At 37.8% G+C, this 19427-nt stretch overlaps 1 protein-coding gene across 1 annotated transcript in view; it reads left to right on the forward strand.

Moving 5' to 3' along the window:
• KIAA2026 (KIAA2026 ortholog) overlaps positions 1-18197 on the forward strand; it is a 163709-nt gene extending 145512 nt beyond the window's left edge. The window contains exons 6-8 of the mRNA XM_059410141.1: positions 11456-11520; positions 11989-12176; positions 13219-18197. Of these exons, the coding sequence (XP_059266124.1) occupies positions 11456-11520; positions 11989-12176; positions 13219-16859 (3894 nt within the window). The 3' untranslated portion in view covers positions 16860-18197. The remainder of the gene's footprint in view (positions 1-11455; positions 11521-11988; positions 12177-13218) is intronic.
• Positions 18198-19427: the final 1230 nt, after the last annotated feature.

The raw sequence follows: 19427 nt of genomic DNA on the forward strand, positions 1-19427 counted from the left end.
TTTTCTTTAATCATTTTTTAAAATATTTTATTTATTTATTTGACAGAGAGAGATCACAAGCAGGCAGAGAGGCAGGCAGAGACAGAGAGGAGGAAGCAGGCTACCCGCTGAGCAGAGAGCCCTATGTGGGGCTCGATCCCAGGACCCTGGGATCATGACCTGAGCTGAAGGCAGAGACTTTAACCCACTGAGACACCCAGGCGCCCCTCGTTTTCTTTTTTTAATTCTTTTTTTTTCCTTCTTTCTTTCTGAACCTCTTTTTATCCCCTTTCTCCCCCCTCACGATTTGGGATCTCTTCTGATTTGGTTAAAGCATATTCCCTGGGGTTATTGCCACCCTTTTAGTATTTTACTTGCTCCTTCATATGCTCCTATCTAGACAAAATGACAAGGTGGAAAAATTCACCATAAAAAAAAGAACAAGAGGCAGTACCGAAGGCTAGGGACCTAATCAATACAGACATTGGTAATATGTCAGATCTAGAGTTCAGAATGACAATTCTCAAGGTTCTAGCCGGGCTCGAAAAAGGCATGGAAGATATGAGAGAAACCCTCTCGGGAGATATAAAAGCCCTTTCTGGAGAAATAAAAGAACTAAAATCTAACCAAGTTGAAATAAAAAAAGCTATTAATGAGGTGCAATAAAAAATGGAGGCTCTCACTGCTAGGATAAATGAGGCAGAAGAAAGAATTAGCGATATAGAAGACCAAATGACAGAGAATAAAGAAGCTGAGCAAAAGAGGGACAAACAGCTACTGGACCACGAGGGGAGAATTCGAGAGATAAGTGACACCATAAGACGAAACAACATTAGGATAATTGGGATTCCAGAAGAAGAAGAAAGAGAGAGGGGAGCAGAAGGTATACTGGAGAGAATTATTGGGGAGAATTTCACCAATATGGCAAAGGGAATGAGCATCAAAATTCAGGAGGTTCAGAGAACGCCCCTCAAAATCAAGAATAGGCCCACACCCCGTCACCTAATAGTAAAATTTACAAGCCTTAGTGACAAAGAGAAAATCCTGAAAGCAGCCCAGGAAAAGAAGTCTGTAACATACAATGGTAAAAATATTGGATTGGCAACAGACTTATCCATAGAGACCTGGCAGGCCAGAAAGAGCTGGCATGATATATTCAGAGCACTAAATGAGAAAAACATGCAGCCAAGAATACTATATCCAGCTAGGCTATCATTGAAAATAGAAGGAGAGATTAAAAGCTTCCAGGACAAACAAAAACTGAAAGAATTTGCAAACACTGCACCATCTCTACAGGAAATATTGAAAGGGGTCCTCTAAGCAAAGAGAGAGCCTGCAAGTGGTAGATCAGAAAGGAACAGAGACAATATACAGTAAGTCACCTTACAGGCAATACAATGGCACTAAATTCATATCTCTCAATAATTACCCTGAATGTTAATGGGCTAAATGCCCCAATCAAAAGAAACAGGGTATTAGAATGGATAAAAAAACAAAACCCATCTAAATGTTGCCTACAAGAACTCATTTTAAGCCTGAAGACACCTCCAGATTTAAAGTGAGGGGGTGGAAAAGAATTTACCATGCTAATGGACATCAGAAGAAAGCAGGAGTGGCAATCCTTATATCAGATCAATTAGATTTTAAGCCAAAGACTATAATAAGAGATGAGGAAGGACACTATATTATACTCAAAGGGTCTGTCCAACAAGAAGATCTAACAATTTTAAGTATCTATGCCCCCAATGTGGGAGCAGCCAACTATATAAACCAATTAATAACAAAATCAAAGAAACACATCAACAATAATACAATAATAGTAAGAGACTTTAACACTCCCCTCACTGAAATGGGCAGATCATCCAAGCAAAGGATTAACAAGGAAATAAAGGCCTTAAACTACACACTGGACCAGATGGACATCACAGATATATTCAGAACATTTCATCCCAAAGCAACGCAATACACATTCTTCTCTAGTGCACATGGAACATTCTCCAGAATAGATTACATCCTCGGTCCTAAATCAGGACTCAACTGGTATCAAAAGACTGGGATCATTCCTTGCATATTTTCACCCCACAATGCTCTGAAGCTAGAACTCAAGCACAAAAGGAAGTTTGGAAAGAACCCAAATACATGGAGACTAAACAGCATCCTTCTAAAGAATGAATGGGTCAACCAGGAAATAAAGAAGAATTGAAAAAAATAATGGAAACAAATGATAATGAAAATACAACGGTTCAAAACCTGTGGGACACAACAAAGGCAGTCCTGAGCGGAAAATATATAGTGGTACAAGCCTTTCTCAAAAAACAAGAAAGGCCTCAGGTACACAACCTAACTCTACACCTAAAGGAGCTGGAGAAAGAACAAGAAAGAAACCCTAAGCCCAGCAGGAGAAGAGAAATCGTAAAGATCAGAGCAGAAATCAATGAAATAGAAACCAGAAAAACAATAGAACAAATCAACGAAACTAGGAGCTGGTTCATTGAAAGAATTCATAAAATTGATAAACCCTTAGCCAGACTTATCAAAAAGAAAAGAGAAAGGACCCAAATAAATAAAATCATGAATGAAAGAGGAGAGATCACAACTAACACCAACGAAATATAAACTATTATAAGAACATACTATGAGCAACTCTACGCCAACAAATTTGACAATTAGGAAGAAATGGATGCATTCCTAGAAACATATAAACTACCACAACTGAACCAGGAAGAAATAGAAAGCCTGAACAGACCCAAACCAGTAAGGAGATTAAAACAGTCATTAAAAATTTCCAAACAGGGGCGCCTGGGTGGCTCAGTGGTTTGGGCTGCTGCCTTCGGCTTGGGTCATGATCTCAGGGTCCTGGGATCAAGCCCCGCATCGGGCTCCCTGCTCCGCAGGAAGCCTGCTTCCCTCTCTCTCTCCCTCTCTGCCTGCCTCTCGGCCTACTTGTGATCTCTGTCTGTCAAATAAATAAATAAAATGTTTAAAAAAAAATTTTTTTTCCAAACAAAAGCCCAGGGCCAGACGGCTTCCCGGGGGAATTCTACGAAACATTTAAAGAACTAATTCCTATTCTCCTGAAACTTCCAAAAAATAGAAATGGAAGGAAAACTTCTGAACTCATTTTATGAGGCCAGCATCACCTTGATCCCAAAACCAGACAAAGATCCCATCAAAAAAGACAGCTATAGACCAATATCCTTGATGAACACAGATGCGAAAATCCTCACCAAAATACTAGCAAATAGGATTCAATAGTACATTAAAAGGATTATTCACCACGACCAAGTGGGATTTATTCCAGGGCTGCAAGGTTGGTTCAACATCCACAAATCAGTCAATGTGATTCAACACATTAATAAAAGAAAGAACAAGAACCATATGATACTCTTAATAGATGCTGAAAAAGTATTTGACAAAGTACAGCATCCCTTCCTGATCAAAATTCTTCAAAGTGTAGGGATAGAGAGCACATACCTTAATATCATCAAAGCCATTTATGAAAAACTAACCGCAAATATCATTCTCAATGGAGAAAACTGAAAGCTTTTCCGCTAAGGTCAGGAACACAGCAGGGATGTCCATTATCACCACTGCTATTCAAAATAGTACTAGAAGTCCTAGCCTCAGCAATGAGACAACAAAAGGAAATTAAAGGCATCCAAATCGGCAAAGAAGAAGTCAAATTATCACTCTTCGCAGATGATATGATACTATATGTGGAAAACCCAAAAGACTCCACTCCAAAACTGCTAGAACTTGTACAGAAATTCAGTAAAGTGTCAGGATATAAAAATCAATGCAGAACAGAAATCAGTTGCATTTCTCTACACCAACAACAAGACAGAAGAAAGAGAAATTAAGGAGTCCATCCCATTTACAATTGCACCCCACACCATAAGATACCTAGGAATAAACCTAACCAAAGAGACACAGAATCTATACTCAGAAAACTATAAAGTACTCATGAAAGAAATTGAGGAAGACACAAAGAAATGGAAAAATGTTCCACGCTCCTGGATTGGAAGAATAAATATTGTGAAAATGTCTATGCTACCTAAAGCAATCTACACATTTAATGCAATTCCTTTCAAAGTACCATCCATCTTTTTCAAAGAAATGGAACAAATAATTCTGAAATTTATATGGAACCAGAAAAGAACTCGAATAGCCAAAGGGATATTGAAAAAGAAAGCCAACGTTGGTGGCATCACAATTCCGTACTTCAAGCTCTATTACAAAGCTGTCATCATCAAGACAGCATGGTACTGGCACAAAAACAGACACATAGATCAATGGAACAGAATTGAGAGCCCAGAAATAGACCCTCAACTCTATGGTCAACTAATCTTCGACAAAGCAGGAAAGAATGTCCAATGGAAAAAAGACAGCCTCTTCAATAAATGGTGCTGGGAAAATTGGACAGCCACATGCAGAAAAATGAAATTGGACCATTTCCTTACACCACACACAAAAATAGACTCAAAATGGATGAAGGACCTCAATGTGAGAAAGGAATCCATCGAAATTCTTGAGGAGAACACAGGCAGCAACCTCTTCGACCTCAGCCGCAGCAACATCTTCCTAGGAACATCGCCAAAGGCAAGGGAAGCAAGGGCAAAAATGAACTATTGGGATTTTATCAAGATCAAAAGCTTTTGCACAGCAAAAGAAACAGTTAACAAAACCAAAAGACAACTGACAGAATGGGAGAAGATATTTGCAAACGACATATCAGATAAAGGACTAGTGTCCAAAATCTATAAAGAACTTAACAAACTCAACACCCAAAGAACAAATAATCCTATCAAGAAATGGGCAGAGGACATGAACAGACATTTCTGCAAAGAAGACATCCCGATGGCCTACAGACACATGAAAAAGTGCTCCATATCACTCGGCATCAGGGAAATACAAATCAAAACCACAATGCGCTATCACCTCACACCAGTCAGAATGGCTAAAATTAACAAGTCAGGAAATGACAGATGCTGGCGAGGATGCGGAGAAAGGGGAACCCTCCTACACTGTTGGTGGGAATGCAAGCTGGTGCAGCCACTCTGGAAAACAGCATGGAGGTTCCTCAAAATGTTGAAAATAGAACTGCCCTATGACCCAGCAATTGCACTACTGGGTATTTACACTAAAGATACAAACGTAGTGATCCAAAGGGGCACGTGCACCCGAATGTTTATAGCAGCAATGTCCACAATAGCCAAACTATGGAAAGATTGTAGATGTTCATCAACAGATGAATGGATCAAGAAGATGTGGTATATATACACAATGGAATACTATGCAGCCATCAAAAGAAATGAAATCTTGCCATTTGCGACAACATGGATGGAACTACATTGTATCATGCTTAGCAAAAGTCAAGCGGAAAAAGACAACTATCATATCGTCTCCCTGATATGAGTAAGTGATGATGCAACATGGGGGCTTAAGTGGGTAGGAGAAGAATAAATGAAACAAGATGGGATTGGGATGGAGACAAACCATAAGTGACTCTTAATCTCACAAAACAAACTGAGGGTTGCTGTGGGGGAGAGGGTTGGGAGAAGGGGGGTGGGGTTATGGACGTTGGGGAGGTTATGTGCTTTGGTGAGTGCTGTGAAGTGTGTAAACCTGGCGATTCACAGACCTGTACCCCTGGGGATAAAAATATATGTTTATAAAAAATAAAAAATTATTAACAATGAAAAAAATTACTAGCAGTATCTGAGGGTAGCTTATAAATAAATTAAACTCATATGTATAAAAACATAGCAGAAATCAAATTAACTGTAATAAGTATATTAATAAACTAATTATTTGACATTCTCCTTAGTCTTAATAATATTAAATGAGAAGGGAGTATTCACTTTTTTTTCTTATTGCTTACCTAAAGAAACTATCTCTATACTCATATATCCCTGCATATTCAGTTTTAGGGTTAAAACATTACATTCATTTTGTTGGTTTACAGTCCCTTGAAAAAGAGCTAGTTTGGGTGTATAGTGAAATATATACATATTAGCATGGGAAAAGTTAAAAGTTATTTTAACACTGCCAGAGATTCTAATAGGAACTAACACATGCTAGTATTTTCTCTCACTCATTTTCACTTGAGACTAATTTAATAGAAAAAGAAACAATTTGTACTTTAAAGATACCCCATACTGAATGATATTTCCATTATATTTCTAAATTAGCATTTAACTAGATAGCATGAAAATAAACAACTATACCAATGATTAGAATTTGTTACGAACTTTGATGTCATTTAGCTCTGTAGAGAGGAAAAAGTGTATGACAGATCGTATTCCTAGTAAGGTAGTCACTAAAAGGAAAAGAAATCCAACAATGTATGTATACTAATGGTATACAACGACTTGCATTTACAAATAAAGAATCCTGAACTGGAAAATAACCACTGGCTAAGTATTTGAATTTGACCCTTTTCAGTAAATAGGTGGTAGCAAATAAGCTGACAAAATTTGTAAATCTACACCTGATGTATCAGAAAGGTGGGTTCTCAGGCAAGTCACTGCACAATCTAAATCACTAAGTAATGCTACGTTTGGTATCAGAGGAGCACAAAAATTCCATGTAAGTGACATGAAGATTGGGGATATCTTAACAAGGACAGTAACCTACTTATTTTCACTTTCTCAGGCTCTATCACAAAGCCTAGCACAGAGTGGACCCATAGAAAGTATTCAAACTGCATAAGTAAATATATTAGTTAATCGAGGTTTTCTCCTTAGATGCAATTTTTTTTTAATTGAAAGAAGTAGGTCTTTCAGATTTTCTTTTTTTATAAATTTTTTATTTATTTTCAGCATAACAGTATTCATTATTTTTGTACCACACCCAGTGCTCCATGCAATCCATGCCCTAATACCCACCACATGGTACCCCAACCTCCCATCGCCCCGCACTTCAAATCCCTCAGACGGTTTTTCAGAGTCCATAGTCTCTCGTGGTTCACCTCCCCTTCCAATTTCCCCCAAGCCCCTTCTCCTCTCTAATGTCCTCCCCATGTCCTCCATGCTATCTGCTATGCTCCACAAATAAGTGAAACCGTATGATAATTGACTCTCCCTGCTTGGCTTGTTTCACTCAGCATAATCTCCTCCAGTCCCATCCATGTTGCGTCAAAAGTTGGGTATTAATCCTTTCTGATGGAGGCATAATACTCCATAGTGTATATGGACCACATCTTCCTAATGCATTCATCCGTTGAAGGACATCTTGGTTCTTTCCACAGTTTGGCGACCCTGGCCATTGCTGCTATAAACACTGGGGTACAGATGGCCCTTCTTTTCACGACATCTGTATCTTTGGGGTAAATACCCATGAGTGCAACGGAAGGGTCATGATATGAAGATATGCCACTGCAGGGTCATAGGGAAGTTCTATTTTTAATTTCTTGAGGAATCTCCACACGGTTCTCCAAAGAGGCTGCACCAACTTGCATTCCCACCAACAGTAGAAGAGGGTCCCCTTTCTCCACATCCCCTCCAACACATGTTGTTTCCTGTCTTGCTAATTTTGGCCATTCTAACTGGTGTAAGGTGATATCTCAATGTGGTTTTAATTTTAATCTCCCTGAGGGCTAGTGATGATGAACATTTTTTCATGTGTCTGATAGCCATTTGTGTGTCTTCATTGGAGAAGTCTATGCTCATATCTTCTGCCCATTTTTTTTTTTTTATATTATTGCCTGTTTTGTGCGTGTTGAGTTTGAGGAGTTTTTTGTAGATCCTGGATATCAACCTTTTGTCTGTACTGTCATTTGCAAATATCTTCTCCCATTCCATGGGTTGCCTCTTTGTTTTCTTGACTGTTTCCTTTGCTGTGCAGAAGCTTTTGATTTTGATGAAGTCCCAAAAGTTCACCTTCACTTTTGTTTCCTTTGCCTTTGGAGACATATCTTGAAAGAAGTTGCTGTGGCTGATATCGAAGAGAATATTGTCTATGTTCTCCTCTAGGATTCTTATGGATTCCTGTCTCACATTGAGGTCTTTTATCCATTTTGAGTTTATCTTTGTGTACGGTGTAAGAGGATGGTCAAATTTCATTCCTCTACATATAGCTGCCCAGTTTTCCCAGCACCATTTATTGAAGAGACTGTCTTTTTTCCACTGTATATTTTTTCCTGTTTTGTCGAAGATTATTTGCCCAAAGAGTTGAGGGTCCATATCTGGGCTCTCCACTCTGTTCCACTGGTCTATGTGTCTGTTTTTATGCCAGTACCATGCTGTCTTGGTGATCACAGCTTTGTAGTAAAGCTTGAAATCAGGTAGCGTGATGACCCCAGTTTTATTTTTGTTTTTCAAGATTTCCTTAGCGATTCGGGGTCTCTTCTGATTCCATACAAATTTTTGGATTATTTGCTCCAGCTCTTTGAAGAATACTGGTGGAATTTTGATCGGAATGGCATTAAAAGTATAGATTGCTCTAGGCAGTATAGACGTTTTAACAATGTTTATTCTTCCGATCCAAGAGCAGGGAATGGTCTTCCATCTTTTTGTGTTTTCTTCAATTTCTTTCATGAATGTTCTCTAGTTCCTCGAATACAGATCCTTTATCTCTTTGGTTAGGTTTATTCCCAGGTATCTTATGGTGCTTGGTGCTATAGTAAATGGAATTGATTATCTAATTTCCCTTACTGTATTTTCATTGTTAGTGTATAAGAAAGCCACTGATTCCTGTACATTGACTTTGTATCCTGCCACATTGCTAAATTGCTGTATGAGTTCTAGTAGTTTGGGGGTGGAGTCTTTTAGGTTTTCCATATTAAGAATCATGTCATCTGCGAAGAGAGAGTTTGACTTCTTCATTACCAATTTGGATACCTTTTATTTCTCTTTGTTGTCTGATTGCTATTGCTAGGACTTCTAATACTATGTTGAACAAGAGTGGTGAGAGTGGGTATCCTTGTCGTGTTCCTGATCTCAACGGGAAGGCTGCAAGCTTTTTCCCATTGAGGGTGATATTTGCTGTGGGTCTTTCATAGATAGATTTGATGAAGTTCAGGAATGTTCCCTCTAACCCTATACTTTGAAGCATTTTAATCAGGAACGGATGCTGGATTTTGTCAAATGCTTTTTCTGCACCGACTGAGAGGACCACGTGGTTCTTCTCTCTTCTCATATTAATTTGTTCTATCACATTGATTGATTTGCGAATGTTGAACCATCCTTGTAGCCCAGGGATGAATCCCACCTGGTCATGGTGTATAATCTTTTTTTTTTTTAATTTTCTGTTTTATAATTTTTTTTAATTTTTTATTTTTTATAAACATATATTTTTATCCCCAGGGGTACAGGTCTGTGAATCACCAGGTTTACACACTTCACAGCACTCACCAAAGCACATACCCTCCCCAATGTCCATAATCCCACCCCCTTCTCCCAAACCCCCTCTCCCTAGCAACCCGCAGTTTGTTTTGTGAGATTAAGAGTCACTTATGGTTTGTCTGGTGTATAATCTTTTTAATGTGCTTTTGGATCCTGTTTGCTAGGATCTTGTTGAGAATCTTAGCATCCATATTCATCATTGATATTGGTCTGAAATTCTTCTTTTTGGTAGGGTCTTTGCCTGGTTTTGGGATCAGGGTAATGCTGGCTTCATAGAAAGAGTCAGGAAGTTTTCCTTCTGCTTCAATTTTTTGAAACAGCTTCAGGAGAATAGGTGTTATTATTCCCTGCATATTCTCAGATCACAATGTCTTCCAGATTTTCTGAATACATGATGAATAAAATTTTTAAATTAAATTTATTTATTTTCAGAAAAACAGTATTCATTATTTTTTCACCACACCCAGTGCTCCATGCAATCCGTGCCCTCTATAATACCCACCTGGTACCCCAACCTCCCAACCCCCGCCCCTTCAAAACCCTCAGATTGTTTTTCAGAGTCCATAGTCTCTCATGATTCACCTCCCCTCCAATTTCCCCCGACTCCCTTCTCCTAACACCCCTTGTCCTCCATGATATTTGTTATGCTCCACAAATAAGTGAAACCATATAATAATTGACTCTCTCTGCTTGACTTATTTCACTCAGCATAATCTCTTCCAATCCCCTCCATGTTGCTACAAAAGTTGGGTATTCATCCTTTCTGATGGAGGCATAATACTCCATAGTGTATATGGACCACATTTTCCTTATCCATTCGTCCGTTGAAGGGCATCTTGGTTCTTTCCACAGTTTGGCGACCCTGGCCATTGCTGCTATAAACATTGGGGAACAGATGGCCCTTCTTTTCACTACATCTGTGTCTTTGGGGTATATACCCAGGAGTGCAATGGCAGGGTCATAGGGAAGTTCTATTTTTAATTTCTTGAGGAATCTCCACACGGTTCTCCAAAGAGGCTGCACCAACTTGCATTCCCACCAACAGTGGAAGAGGGTTCCCCTTTCTCCACATCCCCTCCAACACTTGTTGTTTCCTGTCTTGCTAATTTTGGCCATTCTAACTGGTGTAAGGTGATATCTCAATGTGGTTTTAATTTGAATCTCCCAGAGGGCTAATGATGATGAACATTTTTTCATGTGTCTGATAGCCATTTGTGTGTCTTCATTGGAGAAGTCTCTGTTCATATCTTCTGCCCATTTTTTTATATGATTGCCTGTTTTGTGTGTGTTGAGTTTGAGGAGTTCATTATAGATCCTGGATATCAACCTTTTGTCTGTACTGTCATTTGCAAATATCTTCTCCCATTCCGTGGGTTGCCTCTTTGTTTTCTTGACTGTTTCCTTTGCTGTGCAGAAGCTTTTGATTTTGATGAAGTCCCAAAAGTTTATTTTTGCTTTTGTTTTGTTTGCCTTTGGAGACATATCTTGAAAGAAGTTGCTGTGGCTGATATTGAAGAGATTACTGCCTATGTTCTCCTCTAGGATTCTGATGGATTCCTGTCTCACGTTGAGGTCTTTTATCCATTTTGAGTTTATCTTTGTGTACAGTGTAAGAGAATGGTCAAATTTCATTCTTCTACCTATAGCTGTCCAGTTTTCCCAGCACCATGCCATTCCGATCAAAATTCCACCAGTATTCTTCAAAGAGCTGGAGCAAATAATCCAGAAATTTGTATGGAATCAGAAGAGACCCCAAATCGCTAAGGAAATCTTGAAAAACAAAAATAAAACTGGGGACATCACATTACCTGATTTCAAGCTTTATTACAAAGCTGTGGTCACGAAGACAGCATGGTACTGGCATAAAAACAGACACATAGACCAGTGGAACAGAGTAGAGAGCCCAGATATGGGCCCTCAACTCTATGGTCAATTAGTCTTCGACAAAACAGGAAAAAATATACAGTGGAAAAAAGACAGTCTTTTCTTTGAAATTTTTATTTAAATTCTAGTTAGTTAACATGCAGTGCAATATTGGTTTCAGGAGTAGAATTCAGTGGTTCATCGCTTACATATAACACCCAATTCTCATCATAACAAGTGCCCTCCTTAATCCCTATCACCCATCTTAGCCCATTCTCTATCCACCTTCCGACATCAACCCTCAGTTTGTCTCTATCGTTATGAGCCTCTTATGGTTTGTTTCTCTTACTTTTTTTCCCCTACCCTATGTTCATCTATTTCATTTCTTAAATCCCACATATGAGTGAAATCTTAATGGTATTTGTCTTTCTCAGACTGACTTATCTCACTTAGCATAATACACTCTAGCTCCATCCATGTTGTTGCAAATGGCAAGATTTCATTCTTTTTGATGGCTGAGTAATATTTCATGGTATATATGTACCATATCTTCTTTATCCATTCATTAGTCAATGGACATTTGGGTCCATAGTTCAGCTGTTGTTGATAATGTAACTTCTAGTGACTTAATTGAAAGTATTTCGAGATATTGTTTAAAATAATAAAAGTTAATCCTTTGAACACCTGATAATAAAAATAATTGTTACCTTTAAAAAATAATAATAATAATAATAAAAGTTAGTTTAGCTTCTAAGAGTCTAATATATATGTATTGTTGGTTTTGTTGGGCATTTTATTTCAGGAGCCGCCTAAAGAAAGACTATGATGATTTCAGAAGACAGCCTGATCATGATAAATTTACTAGAGAACTGTGGACTACTGAAGAAGGTGAAGGAGATCCTGGAAAAGAATCTCCTAAAGTAGAAATTAGTAAGTCTGTAGACTCCACAGAACCTCTAGATATCCTGGAGAAAGATCACTTTGATTCAGGTAGTTATGAAAACTTTCCTTTAAATCAACAGCTAAAGCCATAAAGAAAGTTTTAGTATCTTTTGTTGAGGTAAAAGATAATCTGGTTAATGGTAGGTACTGATTAGGGAAATCTGGTATATTTTGAAATGTCCTGTGTCCTTATAAAAGGTCCCTTGGAGTCATCATTTTAGTTCTAGGAGTATCTGGAGCCAGTGCCTGCCTCTGATCTGTAGGCATGTTTTTGCACATTATAGACCACATATCTTTGATCTATAATCCCTCTAAATTAAGTTCATCCTCTTCTTTTTATTACTATTTTTGAAGCACTGTTTTTGGTATTTGATTTAAATGGAACTTGATAAATTCCTAATACTGTGAAGATTTTTTTATGAGAAATGACCAAGGTTGATGGCCAAATAAACCTCAGATTGAACATAACATTCTAATAAGGAGGTTGGATTAGGTTATCTGTAATGCATTTTGATTTATCAGATTATGTTATTCTGTAAATGTAGTTATCTTTTTCTGCAAATCTAGTTTTAAAAACTTCCTTTCATTATATAAGAGATGTGTGAAAATTTGTGGTTAGAAATGTTTTAGCCTGTTTTTCATGTCTTTGGTTTATTGAAAAAGAGTAGCTTCTCATCAACCCAGTTTCACCAGATATGAAAATAAATTTTTTACTGTAAGAATGAATAATTAAACACGAGGAAAAGCTGAACACTTTTCATCCTTTTGAGTCTCAAACTAGATTAGAATTCTGGGCTCTAATTGCTGATTTGAGTATCTGTGAGGTATAAATTTTCCTCTGTATTTGTATGGGCAGCAGAACTAGTAGAGTTTGAACAAAATAATCCATTCATTAATACATAGTTCTTGGGAATGGTTACACTATCAAAATATCAACCTTACCTGAATTTCCAATATTGAATCATCCTAAAGTAGATTTCTTAATAAATTGCCAGTTCAGAGATTGACTTGCTTTTTTTTATGATTGGCCTTATTATTTCTATTCAGTTGCTGTTTTATTTAAACAAAATGCTTGCTTTATAACTTTCAGATGATATGAAACTGTCAGAAATAGAGTTTCCTATGGCCAGAAGCAAGTTGTTGAAAAAGGAATTGCCTTTTAAAGATGTTCCGAAGATACTGCCTAAAACACTTAAACGACAGTCTAAACAAACTAATTATCTGGATGATAGCACAAAAGAGCTTTCCCCAAGAAAGAAAGCAAAATTAAGCACAAATGAGACAACAGTTGAGCATGTAGAAGGTGAGATGCAAATTGACTGTTTGAATGAATTAAAGCATGCAGAGCCACTGTTTCCAGAGTCATTTGCCTCAATGGATTCAACACCAGTATCTGTTCTCCAGAAAGGGACCAAACCTATTCAGGCCTTGCTTGCAAAGAATATTGGGAACAAAGTGACCTTAACAAATCAACTGCCCCCTTCCACAGGTAGAAGTGCTCCTACAGTGGATAAACCAGTTATATCTCCTCTAGAAGGCAGCCCCATAAAGCCAGCATTGACCTGCCACACCAGTACAAAAGGTCCTTTACAAATGGTATACAAAATGCCTTGTGGTCAGTGGTTGCCCATAGATCTCCAAAACAGCTCTGTGAAGATTCAGATGCAACCTGTGCTAGATCCTAAAACAGGAGAAAAAATCATGCAGCAGGTTCTCATTCTGCCCAAGAATTTTGTGATTCAGCACAAGGAAGGGAAAGCAGTTGCAAAGGAAATACTGCCACTTCAACAGAAAGGTACAGAACATCATTGTTCATCTTTCCCACAGACAGCAAATGTAAACTGTTCTTTACCATCAGTTCTTGTCAGCTCAGCAGGAACTGTTTCTAACCAACTAACTAATATAGTTTTCAATAGGACAGTTACACCTTTGTCAAATGTAAGTAGTGGTAGGCCACAGCCTTTGTCACCTGTAACCTCCATAAGTAGTTTATTAATACCTCCAGTTAAGACTAGCCAGAGTGAATCAGGAAAAGTCAAGAATGCAGTTTCAGCAGCTACATTCTCCCAGCCCATTGCTTCATCCACCATCTCCTCAACAGTTCAGCCTCTGTTACCAGCAACAAGACTAAGTGGATCTACAAATCCTGATAGTTCCCTCAACTGTTTTGCACAACAAACTGCTGATTCTTCTGAAGCAAAGCAAGAACTGAAAACTGTGTGTATAAGAGATTCACAGTCAATTCTTGTTAGGACACGAGGTGGGAACACTGGAGTTGTAAAAGTACAGACCAGTCCAGATCAAAATTCACTCAACAGCTTATCTGCAAGTTCAGTTTTCACTTTTGCTCCTCATCTTCAGGCATTTCTGGTGCCCAAATCAACATCATCCTCTGCTTTTTCACCCGCAGTTGGAATGACTACTACATCTAGTCTCCCACCTTTTAGCCAAACACCAACTTCTGTTTCCATTCCATCTGGCTTTAATCCATCAGTGGGAAAGAATCTCAAGCTTACATTAGGCCAACCTTCCTGCAGTGGTAATTTGGGTCACATAATAGATAAAGCTTCACACATGCCTTCTTCTCCCTTAAAGTCCTCTGTTTCTTCTGGTACTGTACCGCCATCAACAGCAAATAATTCAGTAAGTGTAATTAGCATATCAACAGGAAATTTTGGACAAGCCAGTGCAAATGTTATTCATACTCCAAGTAAACAGCAACAAGTAGATTATTTCACCAAAAGTTTCCCTGTTACAAGATCAGAAGCAACAGCAGTAACAAGTGGAGATGTCATCAGTGGGAGTGCAGTTCACAAACTTATGCTGGTGTCAGCTCCATCTATTCTTTCTTCTGGCAGTGGAACTGCAATTAATGTGACATCTACAGTTGTCTCAACATCTACAGTTGTCTCATCCCAGAAATTAGTTTTTATTAATGCTCCAATTCCCAGTGGCACTTCAACTCCAACTATTGTGGCAGAACCATTAAAACAAACTCTTCCTCCCCCCTTGAATAAAACCTATGTTAAGACTCCAGAACAGCCCCAGTTAGTACTAATTCCATCTACAGTGGGAGCACCAATAAAAATAAATTCTTCACCAACTGTGTCTCAGATAAAAGATGTGAAAATTGGACTTAACATAGGTCAAGCAATTATAAACAGTTCAGGCAGTGTGCCAGCTATACCATCAATTAACTTATTGCAAAATGTAACCCCCAAAGGAGAAGAAAAAAGTAGCAAGGGCTATGTCTTGCCATTGTCAACAAGCGGTAATTCAATTCGAGTAAACTCAAATTTTGTGAGTCAAAATATTACTCCTGTTAATGAATCAGTGGTTTCTGCAACAAGAGCAGTAAACATGTTTTCAGTAACAGGAGCGAATGTATCTTTGGGTTCTCTTTCAGTGACCTCAACCTCTGCTTCAGTTGGGACACGACCTCCTATTTTAGTTAGTGGAAATGATACCTCTTCAAGAATTATGCCTATTTTGTCAAATAGACTTTGCACATCAAATCTCGGAAACACTGTGGCTATATCAACTGTGAAAACAGGACATCTTGCATCATCTGTTCTGATTTCAACTACACAACCAGTGTCTCCTAAATGTTTAACATCGGCTTTGCAAATCCCTGTTACTGTTGCTTTGCCTACACCTGTGAATATATCCCCTAAAGTAATCAACACAGTTCCACAAATGGCAACAGTACCAGGAGCCACACGTTCTGTATCTCTTTCTAAAAGACAATCTCGGACTTCTGTCCAGTTTCAGTCACCAGGGATTTCAACTACAGTGCCAACAAATATAAACACAAATAAACCTCAGACTGAATTGCCACCCCTTTCACCAAGTCCAGGTAAAATAATTAATATTTCCAGTTTTGCTTCTCTGCCAAACCAGCAGATGTCCCCTGCTTTAGTCAAATCAACCCCCAGTCACAGTTCTGCTGCAGGTGGGTCTGTCATTCACACCGCTACAGCACCATCAAATGTAAATAGTGTGATAGGGGGTCAGTTGAGTGAACCTTGTATTCCGCAAAAAATAGTCATCAACACCAGTACACCTTTGGCACCTGGCACTCAGATCATGATTAATGGAACACGGTTTGTTGTTCCACCACAGGGTCTTGGAGCTGGCAGCCATGTTCTTCTTATATCTAGTAATCCCAAATATGGACCTCCCTTAGTTCTTAACAGTGGCCAAGGCCTTCCACCTACATCAGTAGATAACCCTGCCCAGAAAATTACACTAGCATCAAATAATTCTTCAGGTGGGCACCCTGTGAAACATTCTCTAAGAAGCTCTACAAAAATTGTCAACTCTCTTGGGAATGCCAGTCCTCTACCCACAGTACATACAACACCACAGATCATAAACACAACTTCTAAAGTTTCTGTTCCATCTCCCACACCAACAGTATCATTGACTTCAGTAATTAAGTCTCCTTCTGCTACTCTTTTGGCTAAGACCTCTTTGGTTTCTGCCATTTGCTCTACTAATCCTCCATTGCCAAGTAGCACATCAGTATTTCATTTGGACACATCAGTCAAAAAATTGTTGGTTAGCCCAGAAGGAGCCATTTTGAATACCATAAATACTCCAGCATCTAAGGTTTCTTCTCTCTCTCCAGCTCTCTCTCAAATTCTTGTATCTGCTAGTCGAAATCCTGCCTCTGTCTTCCCTGCTTTTCACTCATCTGACTTAGAGAAGCCCGACACAGCTGCATCTTGAATCTAGACTTAATGAGCCAGGTTTTAAATAATGGGGCATTGTTTTGACTCCCATAAAAATTTTTAACTTTATTACACTGTTGAAAACATACTATACATAGTTGTGTGTATGTGTTTTAATGTATCTTTTCATTAGCTTGCAACAAGGCTTTGTTTTCTTGGGGAAGAAAAGATCTATTCCATTTCACTTACTGGAATGAATATGTTTTCAAAGGACGTTTAAAATAGACAGTTAGGATTTACCCTGTCTGTATTGCATAAATTAAGTCAAGTTTTACTAGTTTGGAGTAAGCTAGCCTTTTGCACACTTGCATTGACATGTTTCTTCTTGAATTTGGACTATTGCACCGTGTATCTACAATGTGATATTCTGTGTCATTAGTGAAATCTTGTTTTTGTTTCTGTAAAAAATATATACATATATACACATATATATATGCATTGTGAAAATGCAGTCCATGGTGTAAAATTGTACATACTCTGAAATCCCTAACAACCTGTACTAAACTATATGTACAAAGAACTATGCTGTCTTATTTATGTTTTGTTTACATAATGTATAGTTTTTTAAGTATTTTAGTAATTTTGGACCAGTGAACTGTTAGCAACAATGCAGAAGAATCTGCATGTAATAAATTGAGTTGCTGTATTTCTTTGTTTGAATACAATTTTTAAAGTGCGCTCTTATTCCATTGTAAGAATACATTATATAAAATGAAACAGCCCTTTACAAAAAGGAATTAAGACTGGGAAATTTGAATTAATGGCTAACACTTGTACAAGGTTTTACAGTTTATAAACTTGACATATCTTATTTATTTTTCACAGTACCCTTGAAAGGTTAAGGGTGTTGTCCACGGTCACCTAGCTAGTGGGTGGTAGACCTGAACTAGGAGGCCTGATGCTTTAAATCCTTTTCCATGATTGTACATTACTTCTGTTGTAAAAATTCACTCTGAATTTCATTTTTTTTTCTCATTTTACCACCAAATTTTCCATTGACCAAAACAAGTAATCTTTCAGACCAATGTGTTTGGTTTATGTTAATGCACCCCAGATATGTTTTACTAACTTTTAATTTTTTAAAAATCTTAGATCCGCAAGAAGTTGTGATGGTAGTATGAAGATGTCCCATGTACCCTTTATCTAAGTTTCATGTGATATATCTAGTTTTATACTGAGGTGTTTGTTCATAGTTGACTGATTTTCCAAAAATGATAAAACATGAATTTTCCCTTTTTAAATTTAGAATAACAAATGAATATGGACATCTTCAATTATAAGTATTTTTTGCTTTTGTTATGTTTTGTTTTTTCCAATTACAGAGCAGTTATTTATATTCTGTTGTAAAGCAAACAGTTTTTATGGGTCAGCTTATTCTCAGGGTTTGACTTTGTGGTATTTCAGATTATGCCTCATTTTAAATAAAAGATAGATTCATCACAATGAACACTGAGTAGTGTATAGAATTGTTAAAATCACTGTATTGTGCACCTGAAACTAATATAACACTATATGTTAACTATACTACAATTAGAAATTAAAAAAAAAAAAAGGCATGCACAGCATGGGAAATATACACACGATGTGTAATTGCTTAGTTATAAATATTTAAAAAACAAAGGACAAAGCAAGAAGATAGATTTTATATTTAAAAGCCTAAAAAATTTTTATATTTATTGAATCTTTATATCCATTATCTTATTTGGGATACTGATTGTATACTCATCCACATTACATTTATAATGATGTTGTTAAAACTCATCACATGATGCCTGGGCTTGAGAATGTTCGGGAAGAATGGACCTACTGACTTCCTTTGAAACTACATTGATATTTATTAGTTATCAAAGTGGAGAAGGTAGTGAGGGTGTTCCGGGAAAGTTGTTAAAGGCTCTCAAGAACCTATAGTTATGTTCTAAAATAGTATCTTTGCCAATGATCTACTATGTAGTCACCTTCCCCTTTCCCTGTCCGTTTAGGTAGACCTTGGATTTCAAGGGGATGTGGGTGATATTTGGAAATTCATCTCATTGTGCATAGGTGGTGCTCAATAAATTAACTTATTTACATACTCCCCTTTTAAAGCAAAATAGCCTGAAACTATGCATCTTTTGCCTGAAAAGAATTATCGGAGCCATTTCCAGAAACTAATTTACTGAATTATTTATGGCTCAACTTTAATCCCAGTGAAGGACCTAAACTAATTATTAACCACTAATTCTTTTCTAACTCCTAAATACAAAATCCTAATATGACCTTTGAAACTCTCTGCTCTGGTGAACCTTTTAGAGTGAAGCCCTGCCCCCACCTCCCATCCCCTTAGGGCCTAAAAGGCTCTTCAGTCTATTTCTGCTTACTTCACCAGCTTCTTTTCAACCTAATCTTCTCTTGCCTATTGCACTCTAGTTAAGTTCAATAGTAGGTCAAGGTCTTTTTATATGTTCTCTGTTACTTAATGTTTCATTGTAGATCTTACAAATGACGTTAACTCCCTCTCCTTACCATACTCAGCATCAAGATACCACAGTCACTCGTAGATTGAGGACATGGATCAAGAAGGGCATGG

Source organism: Mustela nigripes, chromosome 9, assembly GCF_022355385.1.
Source record: "Mustela nigripes isolate SB6536 chromosome 9, MUSNIG.SB6536, whole genome shotgun sequence".
Classification (NCBI taxonomy): Eukaryota; Metazoa; Chordata; class Mammalia; order Carnivora; family Mustelidae; genus Mustela; species Mustela nigripes.